A 20574-nucleotide genomic window follows, 5' to 3' on the forward strand; every position below is an offset into this window, starting at 1 on the left:
TTGTTCAGCCTCCCTTCGCGCCTTGATGCGGCCACCCAGGGACACCCAGTTGGACACGAAGCTGTCAGACTCCCAGGGACACTAGAGGCCATGTGCTGGAGTGGAGGGTGGGAGGCAGCTGTGCTTGCTTGTTGAACTTTTGAATTCCAGCGCTCCCTCGGGTCGCTCAGAACTGATGTGTCATGTGGAGGTCTGTGCCGAGTCCCTAGAGCTTTGTGGGGGACACTGAAGATTTTTGTGATGCTGCCGTGGAGGCAGCAGGTGAGGAAGATGCTGTGACCAAACTCTCCCAGGTGCAAGGTGAGTGAGCCTAGGCCTCTTGCCCGGATACTGAGGAGGTGGAGACCCTGGGAGATCGGTGCTCTGTGGGGAACCGTCAGCCTTGGGGTGCTGGGCGTGCTGGAGCTCAGCGCCTTTCAAGCCGGGCTGGAGGGGCGTGGAGGCGCTTGAGCTGGGAGGGGAGAGCGCTTGAAGCATCACGTTGTCATCACGCGTGTCGGATGAGAGTATGGCCAGCGCTGGGCAGTGTCCCACAGCGGTTGTCATGGGGGAACACAGCCCGAACACCATGAGATGTTCGTGTGGAGGTTGGGATGTTCCGAAAGGGTCATTGTCAGGGATGAGGGAGAAGGGAAGCTCCAGTGAGAGAAACGAGTCCCCAAGTGACCAGGGACTTCGGGCCCAATGGCCAGGCCATGCTGGCAGGTCTGGCGCTACCCTAGCTGGCTCGGCAGTGCAACGGACTGCTGGGTGGTTTTGAGGGACAGTCGTGAGGGCCTGAGATGCCTGTCCACAAAGACAGTGAAGGAGGTGTCTGAGACCTTGAGATTTAAAAGAAAGCTCACAGGAGAATAAGCAAGTTTGTAACAAAACACTCGCACCAAGAAAGAAGTGGGCAACATGTTTATTGGCCTGTTGAGCTGGAGCGGGGGGAGGGAAGGGGAGGGGCAGGGCAGGGCTGGCCCCACCGCAGGTCTCACACATGCCGCTCACAGCCAGAGCAGCAGCAGGGTGCCTGCCCAGTGGGCGCTCAGGACCCAGAATACCGCCTCCGGCCCTCCCCAGACAGACGCCTGGGAGATCTGGCTGGAGACACTACAGCCTCGCCTTGTCCCCCTTCAGGGCTACGTACGTGTTCTCTGGTCCCCAAAAGAACGAGAGTTTTGGTGATGAGCCACAGCCTGTTGTGTGACCTCCCTCCTGCTCCTCAGACCCTCTTCTCAACACTTCCTTCAACTCTTAAGACACAACAGGTGCCATGACCTGTCAGAGGGCCGGCAGTGAGGCGGTCAGGTGGGCCAGGCCCTAGAGGAAAGGCAACTGCAGGCGCCAGCGCCTCCCCGGCCCCCCCTCAGGTGCTGCTTAAAGGCAAAACCAACAGGAGGCAACACTTGCCCCCAGTTTCCTCCTAAGTGACTCAGCCTGCGCCCTGGTGGCAAGGGGATGCGGGCTGATGCCTCCAAGGCCTCTCGGGGCGCTCCCCTGAGGGTGTGTTGTCAAGGCAACCAGAATTCGGCGGAGGCCCCCTCTCCCCCCGAGAGCCCGGCTGCTCCCAAGAGCTCCTGCCACAGTTCAGGGCAACAGTGGCTCCGATAATGACTAGAAGAATATAGTGCTTTTGCTATTTCTTTACTTTTAACCCGTTTTCTTCTAATCCATTCAGCACCAGCAAACTATTCTACTGGTTAGTGTTAGCGACCTATTTAAGCTGAGGCATGACGCAACTTAGGAGCCGAGACCTCTGCTCTCTAGAGGACCAAGAGGTACCTGAGCGACACAGGCGCTTCGGTGTGTGACAGCTTGTGTGGTGCTCCGAGCCCAGCAGGGCTTCACCAGCCCCTGGTGAGTTTAGCTGTCTGTCTTGCTTGTTTACTTCACAACCAAATGTGTCCCCTCTTCTCTGAGCTACGTACCTACATGATAGAAATCAAGAAGCTGTTACTTGGGCAAACTCGAGGAAGAACGGCATCAGGGTCTCTTATCATGGTGGGGAGGTGGGAGTGGGAGTGTGGGGGGAGTGTAAAGTTAAGCACCTGGTATGTCCTTGGCGGTAGCACAGTTCAACCCAAGGCCGATTGCAAGAGCCTGTGAAGTAGCTGCAAGCCCAGCCCGCCAAGCCCCTGCTGCCCCTAAACTGCAGCTGCTCCCACACTCAACACTGCCTCCCAGGGAGCAGCATCGTCCTGAGCTATGGCCAAAGTGCTGCCACTCCTTAGCTCTGCCAGCTCCTCCCTCCCAAGCGTCCCAGGACCCTAACTTTCCAGCCCCCACCTGTGCTCCAGAGCGGCCTTCCTGGTTCAGAGCCGGGCAGACAGGTGCCCACGTGGGCAGGGTCCTGACGCCTCCCACAGCCCCGTGCAAGGTGCTCTTACGGAGACAGTCTCTGGGGAGTGCAGGCCAGGCCGGGCAGGCCTGGGACTGAGCCCCTTGACTCCCCAGAGAGCTTTTCGGGCAGAGTGTCCTTACCACCGTGCCGACTGCCTCTCGGAAGGCGTCTTCTCTCCTGCACGGCTAGAGCTGCAAGGAAAGGGACAGACCCCACTTTGGTAAAAGGACAGGGAAAGGCCGTAAGCAAAGACAGGCTTGTAGTTTATTTTGTATTTTTTTAAATAAATACACTTTACATTAAAGAAAAAGGCCTTTGATTTGTAATTTCCACATTGGGGAGAAAGGAAAGAGGAAAAAAAGATTTTGAAAAACTGAAGGACAAAGAAAACTAGAGGGAGTGAACTCATATGCTAAGTTCCCTCAACTCCACGAACCAGCATCCACACCGCCCGCTGCCCAGCCCAGAGCCGGTGAGTCAGCCTTCCTCCCACCCCTGGCCCAGAGGAGAGCAAGTCAGCCTGACAGCTTGTGAGGCAACAAAACAGGTTAAAAATCATATATTATATTTATAATAAAATAGTCTTCATCCTTATCAATTTAAGAAACCACGATTTTCCTTTCACTTAAATACGTGTGTAAAAATGCCTCCGCATTGTTCTTTAGACGTCATTTTCTTCCGCAGAAAATGCAATGGGACAAGGACCTGGTGGATATAAGTTCATACCCTCAATTATAAATGCTTGGCTTTTTTTTTTTTTCTTTTTAAGTTTTATAAAAAACTATTTCTTGTTCTTTAAGTAAAGAACATTATACAAAGAAAATATATTGTGAAATGACCCCAGAAACAGGTTTTCCCTAGAGGAAAGGTGTGTCCATTCTAGGAGAAGGGGACAGACTAGGCCTGACCCCTGGGGTCTTGGTGGCTGTTCGCTCTGGAAGGGTCCTCGGGGCCCAGGGACTCTCCAAGCCACAGTCCTCTGAGTGCAGGCCATGCAGTTCCTTAAGGACATAGCCTGGGAGGAAGGGAGGGAAGGTGTTGTGAATTCATTTGACTCAGGTTCTCGCCTGCCAAGAATCTTCCACGTGGTGATGCTCCTCACTCATTCAGAGATAAGATGATGTCATCTTCCAGGTCAGAGTTGTCAGAGCTGTCGGCTGCAAGGTAAGCAGAGGGAGAGGCCAGGTCACCCACTGGGCTTCTAGGAGCTTCCAGGAGGAAGCCCCTGCAGGTGCATACATGTGTGTCTGGGACTAATCACCTTTCCAGAAAGAGGAAAAGGCACCAACCACCCCTTGGAGCAGGCTCTGGAGAGTCCACTTCTTGGCCACTGTCACCCCTGGGACCTCCTGCTCTCACCTCTCAGAGGGCCTGAATGTGGTACCCTCTGAGTCCTAGCGGCTCGTCCTGCCTTAGAGACCCTTAAGGGACCCCGCAAGCCCCCTCAAGCTTCTACCCGTGGTGCTTTGAAAAGCTGCAAAGGGGCAGGGCTGAGGGGAGCAGTGGGAGTCCTTCAGGGCCGGGCACAGGCCTATCTGAGCCCAAGCAAGAGGAGATTTCTCTTTAACTCCTTAGCCCCTCTTCCCAAAAGAGCTCAAGGCAGAGATTATCAACCTGGGATTCCGTCCCCTGCAGTTTCTCAGTCTAACCTGCAGGGAGCAGACTCCCTAAAGCGGGCAGGCTGCAGCAGTAGCAGTGCCTGGCACCTGTGCCTGGAGGCAGCAGGAGGAGCTGGGATGCCCCAGAGCTGTCTGGCTGGCCACAGTGAGAGAGAAGCCTAGTAGCTAACTAACTACTCTGGTTAATTGGCTGAGTGAAGAAGGTAAGGGGAAGGCCTAAGGCCCGTTTTGATTACTCACAGCTACGAAATGGTTTTTAACAAGGGCTCCTGGAGAGTGGACAGACCCTGCCCTACAGCCTCCCAAATGCCCACGGGCCCTGAAGTTCCCGCAGGAGGGGACGGCTACTGGGCCCAGATACTGAGAGAATCGACTCGGAAAAGCTGAGGAAGTGTGTTCCCAAACCTTCCTTCATTCACTACAATCTCCTTTAGGAAGAAAACTGAAGTGGATAAAGTCAAGTCAGGAAGAGCATGGCCGTGATTCAACAAAGTCCTGAGAAGAAGCCGAAGAGGTGGCTGGGAAAACCAGTGTTCCTGGTCGAAAAGGCACCGCGTGGCCTGTTGGAAACGGGTGGGAAGATCACAGAACTAGCAGCTCATCACTTGGCCTCCTTGCTGCCAGCACTCGGGAGGAAGTGCAGTGGGGAAGGGCAGGCCTGCTCCCCAGAGCCAAGCTCGTATCCCAAGTGCCCCTGCTATGAGCCACCGTTGCCAGACCAGCTCCCTGGACCTGTCCTCCCAGCCCGAACACCTGCGCCTGGCCCAGGACTAAAGCCACTGGAGGAGGATCACGGCCCAGCCCTGAAGCACGTGAGTGTCAGGTGCAGGGCTTGGTGCTCAGGGGTCAGGACTCCCCCCTCTGCCTCCCTCAGCCTTTTATCACCTCTAAGTGCTCAGAGACCTTGGTCAAGCCTTCTCCTTCGGAAAGGCCCTGAGGCAAAGGCCGTGTAGATGGAAACCACGTTTGCAATATTTAGCCTGTTGCTCTATAATACTGGCTTTGGGGGGCAGAACTGACTGGAACAGAGACCTCAGCTAAGGAGTTTGGGTTCTGCATAGAGAACCCAGCACCAGGTGTGGGCCCAGGCCTCTGTAGGATTGGGTGGGGCTCAAGGTGTGGTTTTCTAGGCTTAATGGCTTCCGTCAGACCCTAAAAGGTTCCACAAGCCCCAAACAATGAAGCTACTGCTCTGAAGGGTCAGAGTGAGGCAAATGGCCAGCAAACCAAGGGCCCAGGGAGTGTGCCCTCTGCTGTAGGAGCGGCTGTGGGTGTAAAACAGAGCGATGGCACACACACTGCAGATGCCACCTCGTCACCACCTCCGCTCTGGAGCCCAAGCTAAAACGTCCTTGAGCTGTCGTCTATTACGGCATTTCCACATCACAGATCTTCCCGAGGTAAAGTGACATTCTCGCTGCTGATAGAACTAAGGTTTTCCAGATGGTTCGGGGCTAGGAAGGAAAGGTTTCCTAAACTAAACAGGAAAAGTTGGAGGAGGCAGTAAATCATAGGCCAAATAGAACTTTGTAGCTTTATATTCCAGTTAAGAAAGAGAATTAGTGAGGCTCACGGCGGGGGCACACCAGCTGCTCCTTAGCCTACCTCACTGCTTGTGATCGGAGGGAAAGGGAACTGGGGCCTATGTGTCACTATTCAGATGACAGAGGTCTGATAAAACTTGCCCTGATATTATCAATACTGTCCCCTGTCCCTTGCCCCTTAGTCTCTCAGTCTCTCTTACCTGGCTCTCTGACCATGGCTAGGGACAAAGCAAGCTTCCTTCACTCAATCACCTTAACCTCCAGCATGGAGAACATGGAAGCCGGTAAACAGCAGATGGACACACAGAAGGCCCTCCCTCCCAGCCCCACAGGACGGTGAGAAAGACAGTCTTCCCTCAGCCAGCTGCCTTCAACCTTGAGGGCGAGAAGCATGTATGAGATTGCTCTCTCCTGCTCCTGATTATAAAAAACCAAACATCCACTGTAAAGACACTGGCATCTGTTGGGCCTAGGCCAGCACAATACGATTCCCATAGTGATGTCATGTCCTGGGTCCGTGCCCTTCCACGGCAGCTACACGAGGCTCCTGCGCACTTGAAGTGTGGACATGAATGAGGAACTGAGTTTTAAAAACTGCATCACAGTGTCAATGGCTCCGTGTAGCTAGTGGCTGTGCTGGTTGTAAGGCCCTGGCTGTGGGAAGACTGGCCGGGTTAGCTGCACGGAAATGGTGGCTGTCGCAGGGATTACGCTGCCAGACAGAGACACCTCAGAGATGCTGCCTCCCCCCGCCCCACCGCCGCCCCACCCCCCTCCCGAGTCCTCTGCGAACACTTGTGAGCTGCGGGGCTTGGCAGACCCTGAGAACCGTCAACTGGTTCCTCAAGACACCTTAGCATGTAGTCAGGGACAGTCTGACTTCAGAAACCTTCCTAGTGGGAAACAGCTGGAATAGGGAGTTTTTCTTTCTAATTCGGAATGAAGAGGGGGGAGGAAGATAAAAACAGAAACCTGTGCCCCCCCCACCCCCGGTCTTTCAGGAAAAGCGGACAGGAAAGGAAAGGTCCCCCACAAGTGGCGTCTGCTGCTTTAGGAAGGAGGCGAGCGGTCCAGCAGGTGCCAGCAGGCCCTGGAGCAGAACTGTGTTCAGGCTTCTGTTCTGAGGCTCACCCTCTAGGCAGCCAGGACCATGACCCCGTGTGTCCGGCTGCTTTCACACAACAGAAGAGTTGAGAAGCTGCAGCAGAGACCATGTGGCCCACAAAGTAAAACATTTACTGTCCCACCTTTACAGAGATCATTTGCCAGCCTCCGTTTTAAAGGTGAGAGAGAACAGCTGTTTGGTTACATAGTCTGATGGGAGAACAGAGGGTCAGAGGTGGGAAAACTGCTTTTCCTCAGGGGCCAGAGGGGGGAATGGACAGTTAAGGGACAGAGAACTCCTGGTGTGGCTTCCACACTGGGCGGGGCTGGCACAGGGAAGGCATCTTCCCCTGGAGGCCCAGGCTCAGCCCCATGGTTGTCCTGGACTTACTGTCCCCCAGGATCAGTTCCACTTCCTCGTCTGCATCAGAGTCTTCATCCTCCCCGTCCTCTCCCTCCTCCAGAAGGTTGGCCAGCTCCTCGTCAGAGGGAGAGAAGTCATTGTCCCCATCCTCCCCTGCGTTCTCGTTGTTGTCATCCTCCTCCAACTCCGCCTCCAGCAATTGGTCAGTGTCAAGGTCATCGAGATCATCAGTGTCATCATCATCTTCATCGTCATCTTCCTCCTCCTGCTCCTCCTCCTCCTGGTAAGAGAGCATTAGGTCCATTAGGAGGAAACAGAGGCCTGGCCAGGGAGTTTGCCTGACTTCCCTAAGGACGGGAGGGAACCGCCAGTGGAGATAGCGGTCCCCGCGGTTAGCACAGACTTCAGGGCCAGCAGACTCATGGTGAGGCAGCCACCAGCATGTGCGTGGCCCCCTAGACACCAGACGAGGATGGCTACTTACTCCACGAAGGCATTACCGGTCATGCAGCTCTATCCCAAGAAATAGGAAACTCGCTTTACAGAGGCCTCTGCCACTGACAGTGTGGGCTCCTGGCTAGTACCCCCAAAGGGGCTGGCTCTTCTCGGTCCTGCACCAACCGAACCAAGTGAAATCCGAGGCGGCACTGGAACAAAAGCTTCAACCCCTGGAATCTACCTGTTCTACCTAACAACACAGGAAGAACACAGCTGCTGAGCCATCAGCTCCTCAGCTCCTCAGCCCTTCACGTTCTTGCCAAGGACGTGGGTAGACCTGGAACAGTGCTATCATAAGCAGCGCCTGAACCAAACAAAGCAGACATTCACCTTCCAGACGCTCACAGGTAACCCATGTTCTGTGCTACAGAAACTCCACGCTTGCATTCTGCCAGATTTCGACTTGCGCTAGTATCCAGTTTCCCTTCGAGCAAGAGAGGACACAGCGCCTCTTGGCCTCTTAGCTTTGACAGAGACGACAGGTGTTTCCAAGTAAATGTCATTAACACTCAGTCACTTATCCTCCTGCTCAAATATCAACAGCCAGCTTGGCCGGTAGGAAAGAGATTCTACTTCCTGCAATAATAAAATATAAAATCCATTTACTCCAGCAGCCAGCTCACTGCATTCTCCCTCCTCCTGCCATCTCCAGTCTCTGCAGCTCTCTGCGACCTTATCCCTTCCAGAGGCTCCATGACGCTGCCCATCTTCCAGAATTACAGCAAAGCAGTGACTGCTCACTGACCATCTAATACCAACTTCATAGAATCCCAATTTCTTGTTAAGTGAGGTGACTTAAGTCGGTGGCTCTGCTCAGGTGTAAGCATCAGAATCACCTGGGAAACGTTTTCCAAAACACACATGCCTAAACCACACTCAGGGTCCACGGCGCCAGTCCTTACAAATGAAGCTCACACAGGCGGAGTTGGAAAGGCTCCCCAGGAATGGTGAAATGCCCCTAATGAAGAGCCAGAAGCACAAGATTACCTCTGAGTTGTAAAAATTCTACTTTTCTTAATAATAGGTACCCTACCCACAGACCCCCCCTCCCCCAATGACAGAACCTAAAACGTGAATCCAGGTATTACCGCGGACTTTCTCTGCTACATCGAGCTGTCCTGTTCTCTAGGACTTAAACAATGTCATCTTTTAAATCAAAATTCTTCGTGAATATATGTCTATTCAAAAGAAATAGCTTTTAGCCTATATTCCCTTCAAAAATATAACCAATCCCTTAGAAAAATAAACGTCTGGTCATACTTTAAGACGTGAATCTAAAAATGAGAATAGCAGAATAACTTTTCTAAAAATGTAACTCAAACCCAAGCCTACGTTCTTAATATTTCACCATGTCATATTTTGTAAAACTTAAACTCCTGCTTTTCCTCCTTTTGACATTTGTCCTGGTGTTAACTGTCCTTAAAACCTACAAGTTCATTTCAGTTGTAAATGCTTGTGTTTTCTCTCCTCACTGACAGAATCTAACGTACATTTTAAACTTAAAAGGAAAAAAAAGGCAGCCTTTCAGGTGTCCCTGACCAGGCTTACAGCAGGAGCTGACCCACGAACACGCCCCACCGCTCCTGGCAGTAGGAGCACTCAGGAGGCACAGCATGCAGTGGTCCTGGGTTCCAAAATAGATGGAGAAAAGAGTATTAGCCCCCTTTTAATATAAAATTAATATTATAATTAGTTGAAAAGTATTGGCTTTCCAAAATCTAGGAACAATGATCCATTACTAATCTTTGATTTTGTAATTTTCCTAAAAGCCAACATCAAAGTTGGATTGAATTGATTTTTAAAAACACAAATACCAAAATTCCAGTGGATAACAGGAGCTTTGATAAGTGGCTGGCTTATCTCTGCTCTTATCAAATGCCTGAAGGCCAGCAGCCTAGCAACCTTAGAACCAAAGACTATAGCTGTCAAATTCATACAGGCATTTGTGCTGGGCCATTTTATCAGATGGCAGCTGACCAGTCAGGCTTGTGAGTTTATTTTGCTGAGGTGAAAAGGCAAATTCAAAGGTGCTCCTCACAGGTGCCTGCACCCCTAAACGATTTAAGTCACACCTGGGACACCTGAGAAGACCTGCAAGCGATACCCAGACGAGGACAAAACTTTAAATAGCAAATGACTCATATGAAAATTAAGACCCGTATTAAGATCAGGTGAAGCGCACACAGGAAAGGGGAGAAGTGAGGAGAAATGTGCTGGAGACAATAAATGCAGCAAAACAACTGCGTGTTCTCGGAGGGCGTGTGAGTCAACGGCATTAAGAAAACGCTTAAATAGACATGGTCTTGCCCAACCGGCGTGGCTCAGTGTTTGAGTGTCAACCTATGAACCAGGAGGTCACAGTTCAATTCCCAGTCAGGGCACAAGCCTGGATTGCAGCTCGATCCCCAGTAGGGGTACAGGAGGCAGCCAATCAATGATTCTCTCATCACTGATATTTATCTCCCCCTATCCCACTAAAACTTCTCTAAATCAAAACACCAAGGACTTCAGGGTGAAATCAGTTTCAAATGATGTCCTTCCTGTGAAATGGACCTGGTAGCAGTAGGTAGGAAATGTGCCCGGACCCTGCGCAACGCAGAAGCAATGCTAGCTCACCCCACTGCTTACCCCACGCCTCGTCTCCACGCTGGAACGCTCGCAGGCTCCTCCAGACTGGGCCTAAGGCCACTCGTTAGGGCCCCCTGGAGCCTGCTGCTCTTGACCCTCACTGTCCATGCCCAGGACGCTTCCTTTTCCTTCCTGCCTCAGTCACCAGTGGGCAGCGTTTACCAGAGCAGGGGCATGCTGGAGGAGAACACTGGCCAACAGGAAGGTGAGCTTCCTAGTGTCCTGCAGTGGCCCCTCTCCCCACCCAGAGCACCTCTGCCCTTAAAGAGACGACAAGCACCAAAACTAAGCACCACCACAGCGGAAGAAAAAAACCAAAAGGAACCCAAAATCTGGAAAGACATTTACCAGCCTTACTATCTGCAACAAGAAAGCAAAGCCCTGCCATTTACTTTAAACAGGAAAGATCTGCCGAAACTCTTTGGAACTGATACTGACACTCTGCAGGCCAGCCCCTGGCACATGACCATAAACTAATCCGCTCAGAAAGGAAAAGCTCACATTCCCTGGGGCATCCTACCCACTCAGATTTCATAACTGTTTAATTTCTCACAAGCACCGAAGTCTTCTCTGTACCTAGAAGCTCTCCTGTTATTCTGAAAGTAGACTGCGCCAGAACTGACGCCGGGAAGTCAGCCAGGGCACTGGTCCTAACTTACAGCGGCACGCACAGGACCATCGGGTGCTGGTTAATGCTCTGTAATAAAATCTTCCTTCTGACTTTCAGGGATCAAGGGCACATGCCAGGCCTTCTGAATATGCCAACAGGTAGCAAAGGCTGTTCTTTAAAACCCCTGAAGCGAAAAGCAGAAGAGCGTGGCCTCTCTAAACATTAGGAGAAAGAAACTCAAAGACACTGACCTGGTCCTCCTCCTCGTCCTCGTCCTCTGCCAGGCGCTGCCTGCCCACTTCATACAGCCTGCACACTGTGTCCATGTTGAGAGCATCCATGCTGCTTTGGTTCTGAAACAGAGCACCCAGTTCACAGGGAGTCTTCCGAAAGCCCGCCACACCCCACACCTCGGCTCTGCCTGGCACCCGTGCACCCTGACCCCACAGCTATCAAAGGCCCCAACACCCCAAATTCTTGAACTGATTCTAAAAATGTGATACCTAGGACACAGAGAAGGAATGAAAAATAGGACAAGAAGGCTGGGCTAGTGAGGAATATAAACACGAGAGACCACCATGCTTGGAACAAACCTGTCTGGCTCTGGTGAGAGGCAGACACCTCTAAAAAAGCGTGACATGAATCCAAGACAGTAGGAGACAGGACTCTCCATGCTGTTTTATATTAGCATTTTTTTATTCCTCTTATCCTGCAGATCTCCCAAACCCCAGCAAATGAGGTTATCAATAACCTCCCCTCAGGAATGCAGCCACTTCATAACATAGCTCACATCGATCCACATTCCTGTGGGGCAGTGACCCTAAACATCCCAACCAAAGAGCAGGCTTCTGAAGCGCCTTTACCTCGATGACAGCCAGGTAGCAGTCCTTGGTGTCTGTGCACAGGTCGAAGATGTTCCGCTTCACATCGATGGTCGCTGGAAAACAACGCGACAAGGCTCAGGACTGGACTGTTGCTGTGACCTTAAAACCCGCTTTTCCTCTCAAGGAATTCAAGGCGATTGGTCACAAATATTTCCATAACTCCTCTGCTTTTCAATGAAAATTACATCATCAAAATATAACAAAACAATCAAGGCCTGCCCCTTCACGCTTACCTATAGGTTTGTAGTCAGTTGCGTTAAATGTTCGGAAGGATGATCCAAAAGGGCTTTTCATCCTCTCTTCCATTAAGTCATCTTCATCATCTGCCTGCAGCATAGCTGGTGGGGAGGAAAGGGGGAAAGAGCAGGGGAGGGCAACACGATTAGAACCAAAACATCCCCTATTCACAGGTGTCCTCCTTGCAAATCCCAGCGAACAGCCAACAATATCCTTAACCTTTCGTCTAGCTCCCAAATGGTAACAGGGAGAAGGGGGACAACATCACAAGACAACAGATGCAAAGCTTTTTCTTTAAGTTCATGATACACATGGGAAATCACTGCATGAAATTTCTTTCTATACAAGATTTACTTATCTTCAAAGTCAGTGGCCTCTTACCCTAAATCAATATATTTTTCATCTTCTTTTTGTCATCATTTGTGTATCATTTTATCTTTTATACCACAACTTTCAAATGCTTTCCAATTCACATTTGAGAGCACTTTCCAAAAAGGAAGTATCAAACTAAGTGAGGGGGGAGAGAAGGGAGAAAGAAAATAACAAAGAAAGTAAGAAGTTTATTACCTCCATACATCACTGTCCCCGTGTGGTTGAACACTACTCGGCACTGATCCAGAGCAGGAACTGTATGTAAAAGATGGAAAGTGCGAAGGTCCCACTAGGAGGGGGGTTGTCAAGAAAAACTATTTTATTTTATTTTTTTAAGAAAAGCTACTTTATACAAAACTTCTTATCTAACAACCTGGTGGGAATTCTGAAATATTGCTTCCCACCCTCCGCGCCCCTCCCCCCCGACTGGTATTGATGTTTTAAAAGTCAATGAGATCAGGGTAAAATAAAAGCATGTTATAGAATAATGTCCCTAAAAATCTCCTTCGGTATCCTCACATACATGAAAGCTACATGAGTTCCCTTCCTCTCAATAGAACTTCATTTTACTCTTACGTCTACCAACTGACTTCTATAGAGCACAAGTAAATCCTTCTGAAGATAGATAAAAGTCACTTCAATACTTGGGAAAACGAAAAGCAGCAATCTGGTCAATTTTCACAACACAAACATGCTAGTGAGAGTCATCGGAATTACCAACAGGGACGTGAGTGCCCTGGAGTTGCACTAGCACTTCACACCAAAGCAGAGGCACCAGTGTGACCTGTGGAGATACTTTCAGCAGGTATTGACAGGTATGACAGGTATTGACAGGTATTGACAGGGACTCTCTATCACAAAGAGAGAAGTGGAAAGTAAGACCCGCGTATAAAGGATACAATCTCAGTATTAATGATGACCTCCAGCCCATTCGGATGGAAAACACCACTGATGTTCATGTTGAACTTGTCGAACTTGTGGATGGCCTGCGCAGAGCGGACATCCCAGAGGACGCCATCATTTAAGACCAGATCATCTGTAGGATTAAAGGTGGCACAGTTCCTCTTGTAGTTGTTGGCAAGATCTGGGTTAAACAGAGTCAACAGCTTGTTGCCAGTCTGAATATCATAAATCTTTAGAGAAGAAGGGGTGGGAAGAGAAAAATCAGACCAATCCATTCGTTGACAAATTCAAAGAGAAGTTGTATAAAATATCTTTCCCATGCTTTCCAAAACCCACCAAAATTACAAAAGCCCTGATGTTATAACTGGAAAACAGGAAGACCACAACCATCATAGCCAAGTTTAAGTGCTTTGGTTCCCATTCAAGGTTTGAAGAGTCCTCACAGGGAGGACAATGAGAAGTGTGACTGCAACAGGGAAGAGAAAACCACCTTCTTCCTCCACCCCCTTTCGAGAAACAGAACATGTTTATAAGATTGAAACTGAGAGATTCTCCATGTGGACTAACCAGCAATTATCCACAGAGTATCTTAAGGGTAACTTTCTGGGAAAAGGCATTATTAATGAAGTACCCTTTTCTCCTTAAAATCTCCCAATGTACATACTTTAGCCCTAAATACTAAAAGTTCCAAGTCTACAATGTGCAGCCCATGTAGAGACCAGATCTTTCCCATCAGCTTACAGACATGCTATAATATTTTCAATCTTTTTTTTAAAAATCCTCTAATATTGGAACAAATAAGGAGACACCACAGGAAACAAACAAATCCAGATCATGGGACAAGACAACTAGCCTGGTCTCTTCAAAAGTCAATGTCATAAAAACTGGAGAAATGATTCTTGGATTTAAAACATTAGTGAGACACAACAACCAAATGCAACATGTGAATCTTGGCTGGATCCTGGTCCCCAAAAAAAACATTTGAAACCGAACATATCAGGAAAACTGAGTATGGAATGGATATTGGATGACATTTGGGAATTACTATGAATTTTCTTAACCTGGGTAACCGAGTGTAACTATGGAAGAATGTCCTTACTGTTAGGATATACTAATATATGCTGTAAGACAGGAATAAAACATCATGATATTTGCAACTTACTTTCAAATGATTCAGAAAAACACACACATTTACACAGAAATATGGCTAATTATTAAACTGATGAATCTAGGTGACAGGTATATGCACTATTCTTTCAACTCTTCCACATATTTTAACACTTTCAAAAGTTTGGGAGAAATACTTCACCACCCCAAATCCCTCACCTCAAGCTACTACCCACTTCTCTGCTTTGTTTTCAGCAAAACACTTCACAAGACCTGTCTATACGCAGTGCCATCTGCTTCTCTCCTCTTCTCTCATGAACCCACTCGAATCAGGTTTCTATCCCATGGAAACTTGCATAAAACTAGCTGCTGACATAGTTAACAATGACCTCCATGTTGTTAAATCAAACATCACCTCTCAGTTGTCATCGTATGGAACTCGTCAGCAGTTTCTGACCCAGTCCATCCATCCTTTCTTAAAAAAATCTTCCCTTATCTTCCAGGGCACACCTTTTTCCTGGGGTCTCCTGCTGCCTTACTGGATATCTGCATGGCACCCACACCTCCTTCAAGACACCGCTTAAGCACAACAGCTATCCAAGAGTAAACACAAGTACTCCACACACTAACAAGCACTCTCTACCGTTTACCCTGCTTCCTGTTCTTCAGCAACACCTACCTGATACAACACTTATTTGCTTCTTTATTTACTGTCTCCCTAGTGAGCCCCATAAAGGCTGGGACTTTATTTCATCTAAAACTTAGTATTTTAACCAGTTAACTACCATGCATCCAAAACGGAAACCATTCCCACACACCACGATATTTTGAATTTAATTTAAAAAATCAATTTGCAATGAATATTATAAATATATTACTCACAATTCGGGTGTTCTTGAATATTTTTAGCTGAAAATTCTCACAAAAAGTGACTTTAAAGTTGGTCAGAACTGCCACTTAGGGAAAACATTTTTTTATAGACACAGTGGCATGTGGAGAAGGTCCGCAGCTTGCGTCTACTGGCGCTTATGGCGTACAATGGGTTAAAGTATCTGCTGTACTAATGACATCTTCTCAACTTGCCAGATGAAGTCCCTGTTCATTCCCTGTTCATTCTCTTTACATTTCGCCTGGACAGCTCAGAACTACCTACTTCCTTACACTTGCAGACCCGAACCAGAAAGACTCGCGGAGTAGCTGCTAGTTGCCCCAGGACCTAAGTCCTCACACTCAATCCAGAAGACTCAGTGCAAACAAAGGCCTAACAGTGTGAAAGCAGAGGGCTCAGGACTTACGTGGGCGATGTCTCCTTTCGTGCCGATGACGCGGTCCTGGGAGTGCTTACTGAACTCCACGTAGTGATCTTCTGTGAAGGAATGCCTGCGGACAGACAGAAGCACTCAGGCGGCCGCCTCAGGACATAATCACTCAACTGACTGAAAAGAAAGGTGATCCTCAGGCTCATGCCCGAGCACACTCACCTGGAGATTGTCACTCCCAGAGAGGAAAGTATCAGACACTTAACATTAAAAAGAAAATTCCCTTCATCCAAGCAGATGCAAAATCATCCATGGGAATTAGTTGATTAAAGGAATTGCTAACAGCCCTGCCGGTTTGGCTCAGTGGAGAGAGCACCGGCCTGCAGACTGAAGGGTCCGGGTTCGATTCAGGTCAAGGGCACGTACCTTAGTAGCAGGTTCCCCATCCCTGGACAGGGTGTTTCTGTCTCTCCCTCTCCCTTCCACTCTTTCTAAAAATCAATGGAGAAATATCCTCGGATGAGGATTAACATAAAACAAAACAAAAAAAGAAATGACTGATAAGGCACATGTGCCTTTGAACTATGTCCCAGCAATGTGTGCAGCTGTCACATGTAAATGGGAGAAAATAAATGATCTGCCATTTTGTTTTGGTTTTGTTTTGTTTTTAATATATTTTATTGACTTTTTTACAGAGAGGAAGGGAGAGGGATAGAAAATTAGAAACATCAATGAGAGAGAAACATCGATCAGCTGCCTCCTGCACACCCCCAACTGGGGATGTGCCCACAAGCAAGGTACATGCACTTGACCGGAATCGAACCTGGGACCCTTGAGTCCGCAGGCCGACGCTCTATCCACTGAGCCAAACCGGTCAGGGCTGATCTGCCACTTTGGATCAGGGAAGGATCTGCTGTGTGGTGGGAATGTATACTCCTAGTCAGCATATCGAGGAATTAAGAAAGTTAAAACCTTATCTTACTAAACGTGAGCCACAGATGAGGAAGAGAGAAACGCAATAACTCACAGCATTTCTCTTTTCCCAAAGGCTCTAAGAATCAGATGAAGGGGGTTTAAATAGGTAAACTATAAATACAGAGACTAGGTTGTACAAGTAGATACATACTTCATATCAAACACTGATTTCATTCCCCAAAGTGCAGACAGAGGCTGGCTCCAAGTAGCAGATGTCAGCAGCAAGGACCCGTCCTGAAAGAAGAAGGAGGCCCAACTTGGGGTTCACTATCTGCCATTAGCATTTTAAAATGCAATCTTAAAAATATAGTTGAATTACAAAGAAAAACTCCCAAGAACCAAGAAGTGGTCTGAAAGTGTGAGAATATATGTACATGCACCCTAAAAGTTACCTGCATTTAAGATAACACTAAGTCCTACTGAGTTAGTAATATAAAATAGCTAAGGTAAGAGGGGGGAAACTTGGAAAGAGACCAAGATGGTTCCTCGTTTATTAATATTTGGCCATATTCCTCATCCTTGAAATATCAGTGAACTGAAAACATTTGCTACACTTTCTAGCCAGGACCCTTAAAGGTTTTTCAAAGAGAAAACTCAATAAAGGGTAAGCCTCCTTTACTCTAAAATCAGGAAAATTATTCTGTCATCCTAATAGTCCTGACTTTTAGGAATAGCAAAGGTATCAATTCCATCCACAAAATAGTTCTAAAAAACTATGACCCACTGGAATCATATAATGCTTATTTTCCTAAAATTCACAGTAATTTGAGATTTCGGACATAAAAATTTTTATGTTCACAGTTGGTAAACTCAGTTTCCAACTGAGGCAAATTAAAATACGTACAAATATATACAAACACATATTTTTATATCTATCGATAGATCATAGATAGATACATAGATAGATAATAGATATATCTCCAGGTCTTAGAACAGAGGTTGGCAAACTTTTACTTCAAAGGCCAGATAAATACTTGCTCTGTGGGCCACGTGGTTGCAGCTATTCAACTTTGCCTCTGTAGCACAGAAGCAGCCACAAACAATACATAAACACATGAGCATGGCTATCTATCTCTATATATAGAAAAGCCTAAGTGACCATCGCAACCGAATGGACGACCAAACAGGCTGCATGGGGCAACCAGGCCGGCAGGGGGCTTAGTTAGAGGCGACCAAACGACGAAGCAGCAGGCTGCGTGGGGCGACCAGGATGGCAGAGGGGGGCAGTGAGGGGCGACCAGGCCAGCAGAGGGTGGCAGTGAGGGGCGACCAGGCTGGGGGGGGGGGGGGGGGGGGGGGTAGTGGGGGCAACCAGGTCGGCAGGGGGGCAAGTAAGGGGCGACCAGGCCAGCAGGAGGGTAGTTAGGGGCGACCAGGCCTAAACCAGCCGTCGGACATCCCCCAAGGGGTCCCAGATTAGAGAGGGTGCAAACTGGGCTGAGGGGACCCCCACCCCATGCACGAATTTCGTGCACCGGGCCTCTAGTGTTCCAATAAAACTTTATGTACACATACAGGCAGCCAGCCAGCCAATGGGACCAAAGCTCACCAACCCATCTTAGAAGAATGACTGCAAACAATCTACGATTGGACCCTTACCCTGGAAGGTTCAAGGTGTGTGATGGCCGAGTTGTGACAGTTATAGCTGGCCTCCTCCTGTCCACTAAACACATTGTAGAGCTTCAACTGCCCAGTGCAGGTGCCAAGCATCAGGAACCGCTCCCGGGCTGAGAATGCACAGCAGGTAAAGCCACTCTCATCCTCATTGGCTTCCCGGAACACTGAGATAGGACGGAACCTACGCCAAGGAAAAAGAACCAGAGACAAAGAAGGTGCAAGGACTCAGAAAAAGAAAACTGCTACAAGGAAGAAAGAAAAAAACACAGAGCTTTTATGTTTCAAATACATCACAACACATCACATGACCTTTAGTAGTTCATTTTCATTTCAAATGAGAGAAAAGGACCTCCATCCACAAGTTTAAACAATAAAGTTCCCATGTTTAAAGCCTGCAACCCCATGACCTTTACCTAAGATTTGTAAAGAACCAAAAGAGACCACTTGGACCAGCACAGTGATAAGCTGGGGATCCTAGAGACAGCAGGTCCCGGTCAGCAGGTCCCATAGAAAACATACTAGTTGTAATAAGAACACACAGTATTCAATCAATATGTTGAACAGTCACACAAGGAACCCATGGTTAACAAAAGGGAGTACAGTCACATTGCTCATCTAGTCACATAAAGCGACCATCTCTGGTATTTCAGGCCAATAAAGGGTTTTCTGGATTGATCACTGCTGAAAGGGCCTCCTTACCTGCTAAAGATAAGGTGCCTATCGAAGCACCCGCCATCCACCCCGCCATACTTTGGAAACGATGCTCTGCGGTTCAGCCTTGAGGTAAAGTTGATGGGCGCCTGCCGCCTCTGTTTTGGCTCAGGACACTGGTGAGGAGTAAAGAGGGAGAAAGGTGGGCAGGTGGCAACTGGGTTCTTGCAGCGCGCATGCTGCTCTCTCAGATATTCTGTGATGATACTGTCCAGCGTAGGTGGGGAAGGAAGATGCCTGTCCAACTGCTTTTTTATGGCTGGGCTTTGGCTGTAGGCGCCATGGTCCGACTTTTGCCGCAACACTCGGATTTTCCTGCCATTGCAGGGTGATGGTCTCTCTCTGATAAAGCTGATCCTACCAATCAAAGGGGAGTTGCCCGCGTAAGACGGGCCGGGCAGAGCTAGTGAGCCCTGGGGGGGCCGTGGCTGAGGATGGGCAGTGGGGGCAGGAGGGGCAGTGGCACCCACAGCCACATGGCTGCCCAGTCGAGTTGCAATGCCGTTGGCGATGCGAGGGGTCCGGGGGAGAGAGACAGGAGAAGCAGCAGCAGCGACTGGGGTGAAGGCAGAAGAGTGGGAGGCAGCAGTCATGGGCAGGTCAGCCTCTTTTGTCAGCACAGTGGCTGTCTCCCCAAGTCCTTTAGAAATGAGATGGTTTCGTATCAACAGAAGCAGCTCTTTCTCCGGGAAGGAGATCCTTGACTGCGCAACAACATCTGCCTTCTGCAGTCGTGCCAGGGACACATCGGTGCCTATGAGAAGGGGCTTCCCTGACACCCGCTCGATGAGCTCAGCGGCATACTTGCAGAACTTGACGTGGTCACTGCGTTTGTCCTGCAGCACAGGTTCCTTCATCAGCTGCTGGATCTGGCAGCTGCTGAAAAGGGGCAGCTTGCTGATGATCTGCCGGACAGTGCTACTTCGAGACAGGCCCACCAGGGCCTTGCAGGCCAGGGCCCGGATCTGGTCTGCATCTGTGATGGGCATCTTGATGGACAGTAAGGACAAAAGCACCTTGATGCCATTGTTGGACTGGACCACATTCCACATCTTGGCCAGGGTGTGCTCGCTACTTTTGGGCGTCTGAGGCAGCTTCCTCCGAGGAGTTCCAGAGATAAACTTGCCAATACTGGAAATTCGGTTATCCGGGCCACACACACAGTTGATAATAATTTGAAGTGCTGACTTCTGAATCTCAGCATCATGGATAAAGAACTCACCCTCAGCCACTCCCAAAATAATGCTGATACCTAATAGGAAAGGGGGGAAGGAGGAAACAATACATTTTATATTCTTTCTCACAAAACTCATGGCCAACTTCAATGGTTGTTTCAGAGTTGAAATTGAAAGTTCTACTCATTTTGTTCCACTTAAAACTACCACACTTGTTTAAAAAAATGTACAAGGAATTGTTTGTGTAAAATACAATCAGTTGTACTATCATGTACCTTTATGATGCAATACCTCACGTACAATGATTAAATGGGAGAATGATGTCAATACTTATGTGAGGGTCACTAAGGTTAATGTGCAATTTTTCCTAGGTAAGCAGATGAAAAATAGTGGGACTAAATTAAACCTTCAACAGGAAAAAAAAACCCTCAGCCTGGCTGCTCCCGTGGCAGCGGAACCTTTCTGCTATATATGAGGAAAAGTCAAAAACAAGTGGCTGTGCCCTGCACTCTCCTCAGAGAGGTGCACCCCAGGACCCACAGCTGGTTACGCTACTTCCATGCTCACTTTAGCAGCAACCCTCAGCCCTGCTCTTGATGGAGTACAGCATTCTCAAACAGTGTATAACCCTTTTGTACTGT

The 20574-nt window shown here is 48.7% G+C and overlaps 1 protein-coding gene and 1 long non-coding RNA gene across 4 annotated transcripts in view; one reads left to right on the top strand and one right to left on the bottom strand.

Annotated features, from left to right (window-relative positions):
* The first annotated feature begins 320 nt into the window (after positions 1–320).
* LOC138992505 (uncharacterized) lies at positions 321–20260 on the top strand. Of its 2 annotated transcripts, XR_011468103.1 has the most exons (3): positions 321–1842; positions 4380–4757; positions 17948–20260. It is a non-coding gene; the product is annotated as an uncharacterized lncRNA (long non-coding RNA). The 2 variants fall into 2 exon arrangements; XR_011468102.1 differs by lacking the exon at positions 321–1842 and having other exon boundaries at positions 3502–4757.
* DCAF1 (DDB1 and CUL4 associated factor 1) overlaps positions 2569–20574 on the bottom strand; it is a 49109-nt gene continuing 31103 nt past the window's right edge. The window contains exons 14-24 of one of the 2 annotated variants that reach the window (XM_070391355.1): positions 18747–20010; positions 18030–18228; positions 16582–16664; positions 15492–15576; positions 13086–13319; positions 12382–12475; positions 11811–11915; positions 11557–11630; positions 10945–11046; positions 6985–7237; positions 2569–3483 (exon numbers count right to left, since the gene is read on the bottom strand). In XM_070391355.1, the coding sequence (XP_070247456.1) occupies positions 3425–3483; positions 6985–7237; positions 10945–11046; positions 11557–11630; positions 11811–11915; positions 12382–12475; positions 13086–13319; positions 15492–15576; positions 16582–16664; positions 18030–18228; positions 18747–20010 (2552 nt within the window). In that variant the 3' untranslated portion in view covers positions 2569–3424. Of the gene's footprint in view, positions 3484–6984; positions 7238–10944; positions 11047–11556; positions 11631–11810; positions 11916–12381; positions 12476–13085; positions 13320–15491; positions 15577–16581; positions 16665–18029; positions 18229–18746; positions 20011–20574 lie in introns of those variants that run through there. The other variant, XM_070391356.1, reaches the window with a different exon arrangement.

Source organism: Myotis yumanensis, unplaced genomic scaffold, assembly GCF_028538775.1.
Source record: "Myotis yumanensis isolate MYYU_CA2020_CCGP unplaced genomic scaffold, mMyoYum1.0.hap1 SCAF_14, whole genome shotgun sequence".
Classification (NCBI taxonomy): domain Eukaryota; kingdom Metazoa; phylum Chordata; class Mammalia; order Chiroptera; family Vespertilionidae; genus Myotis; species Myotis yumanensis.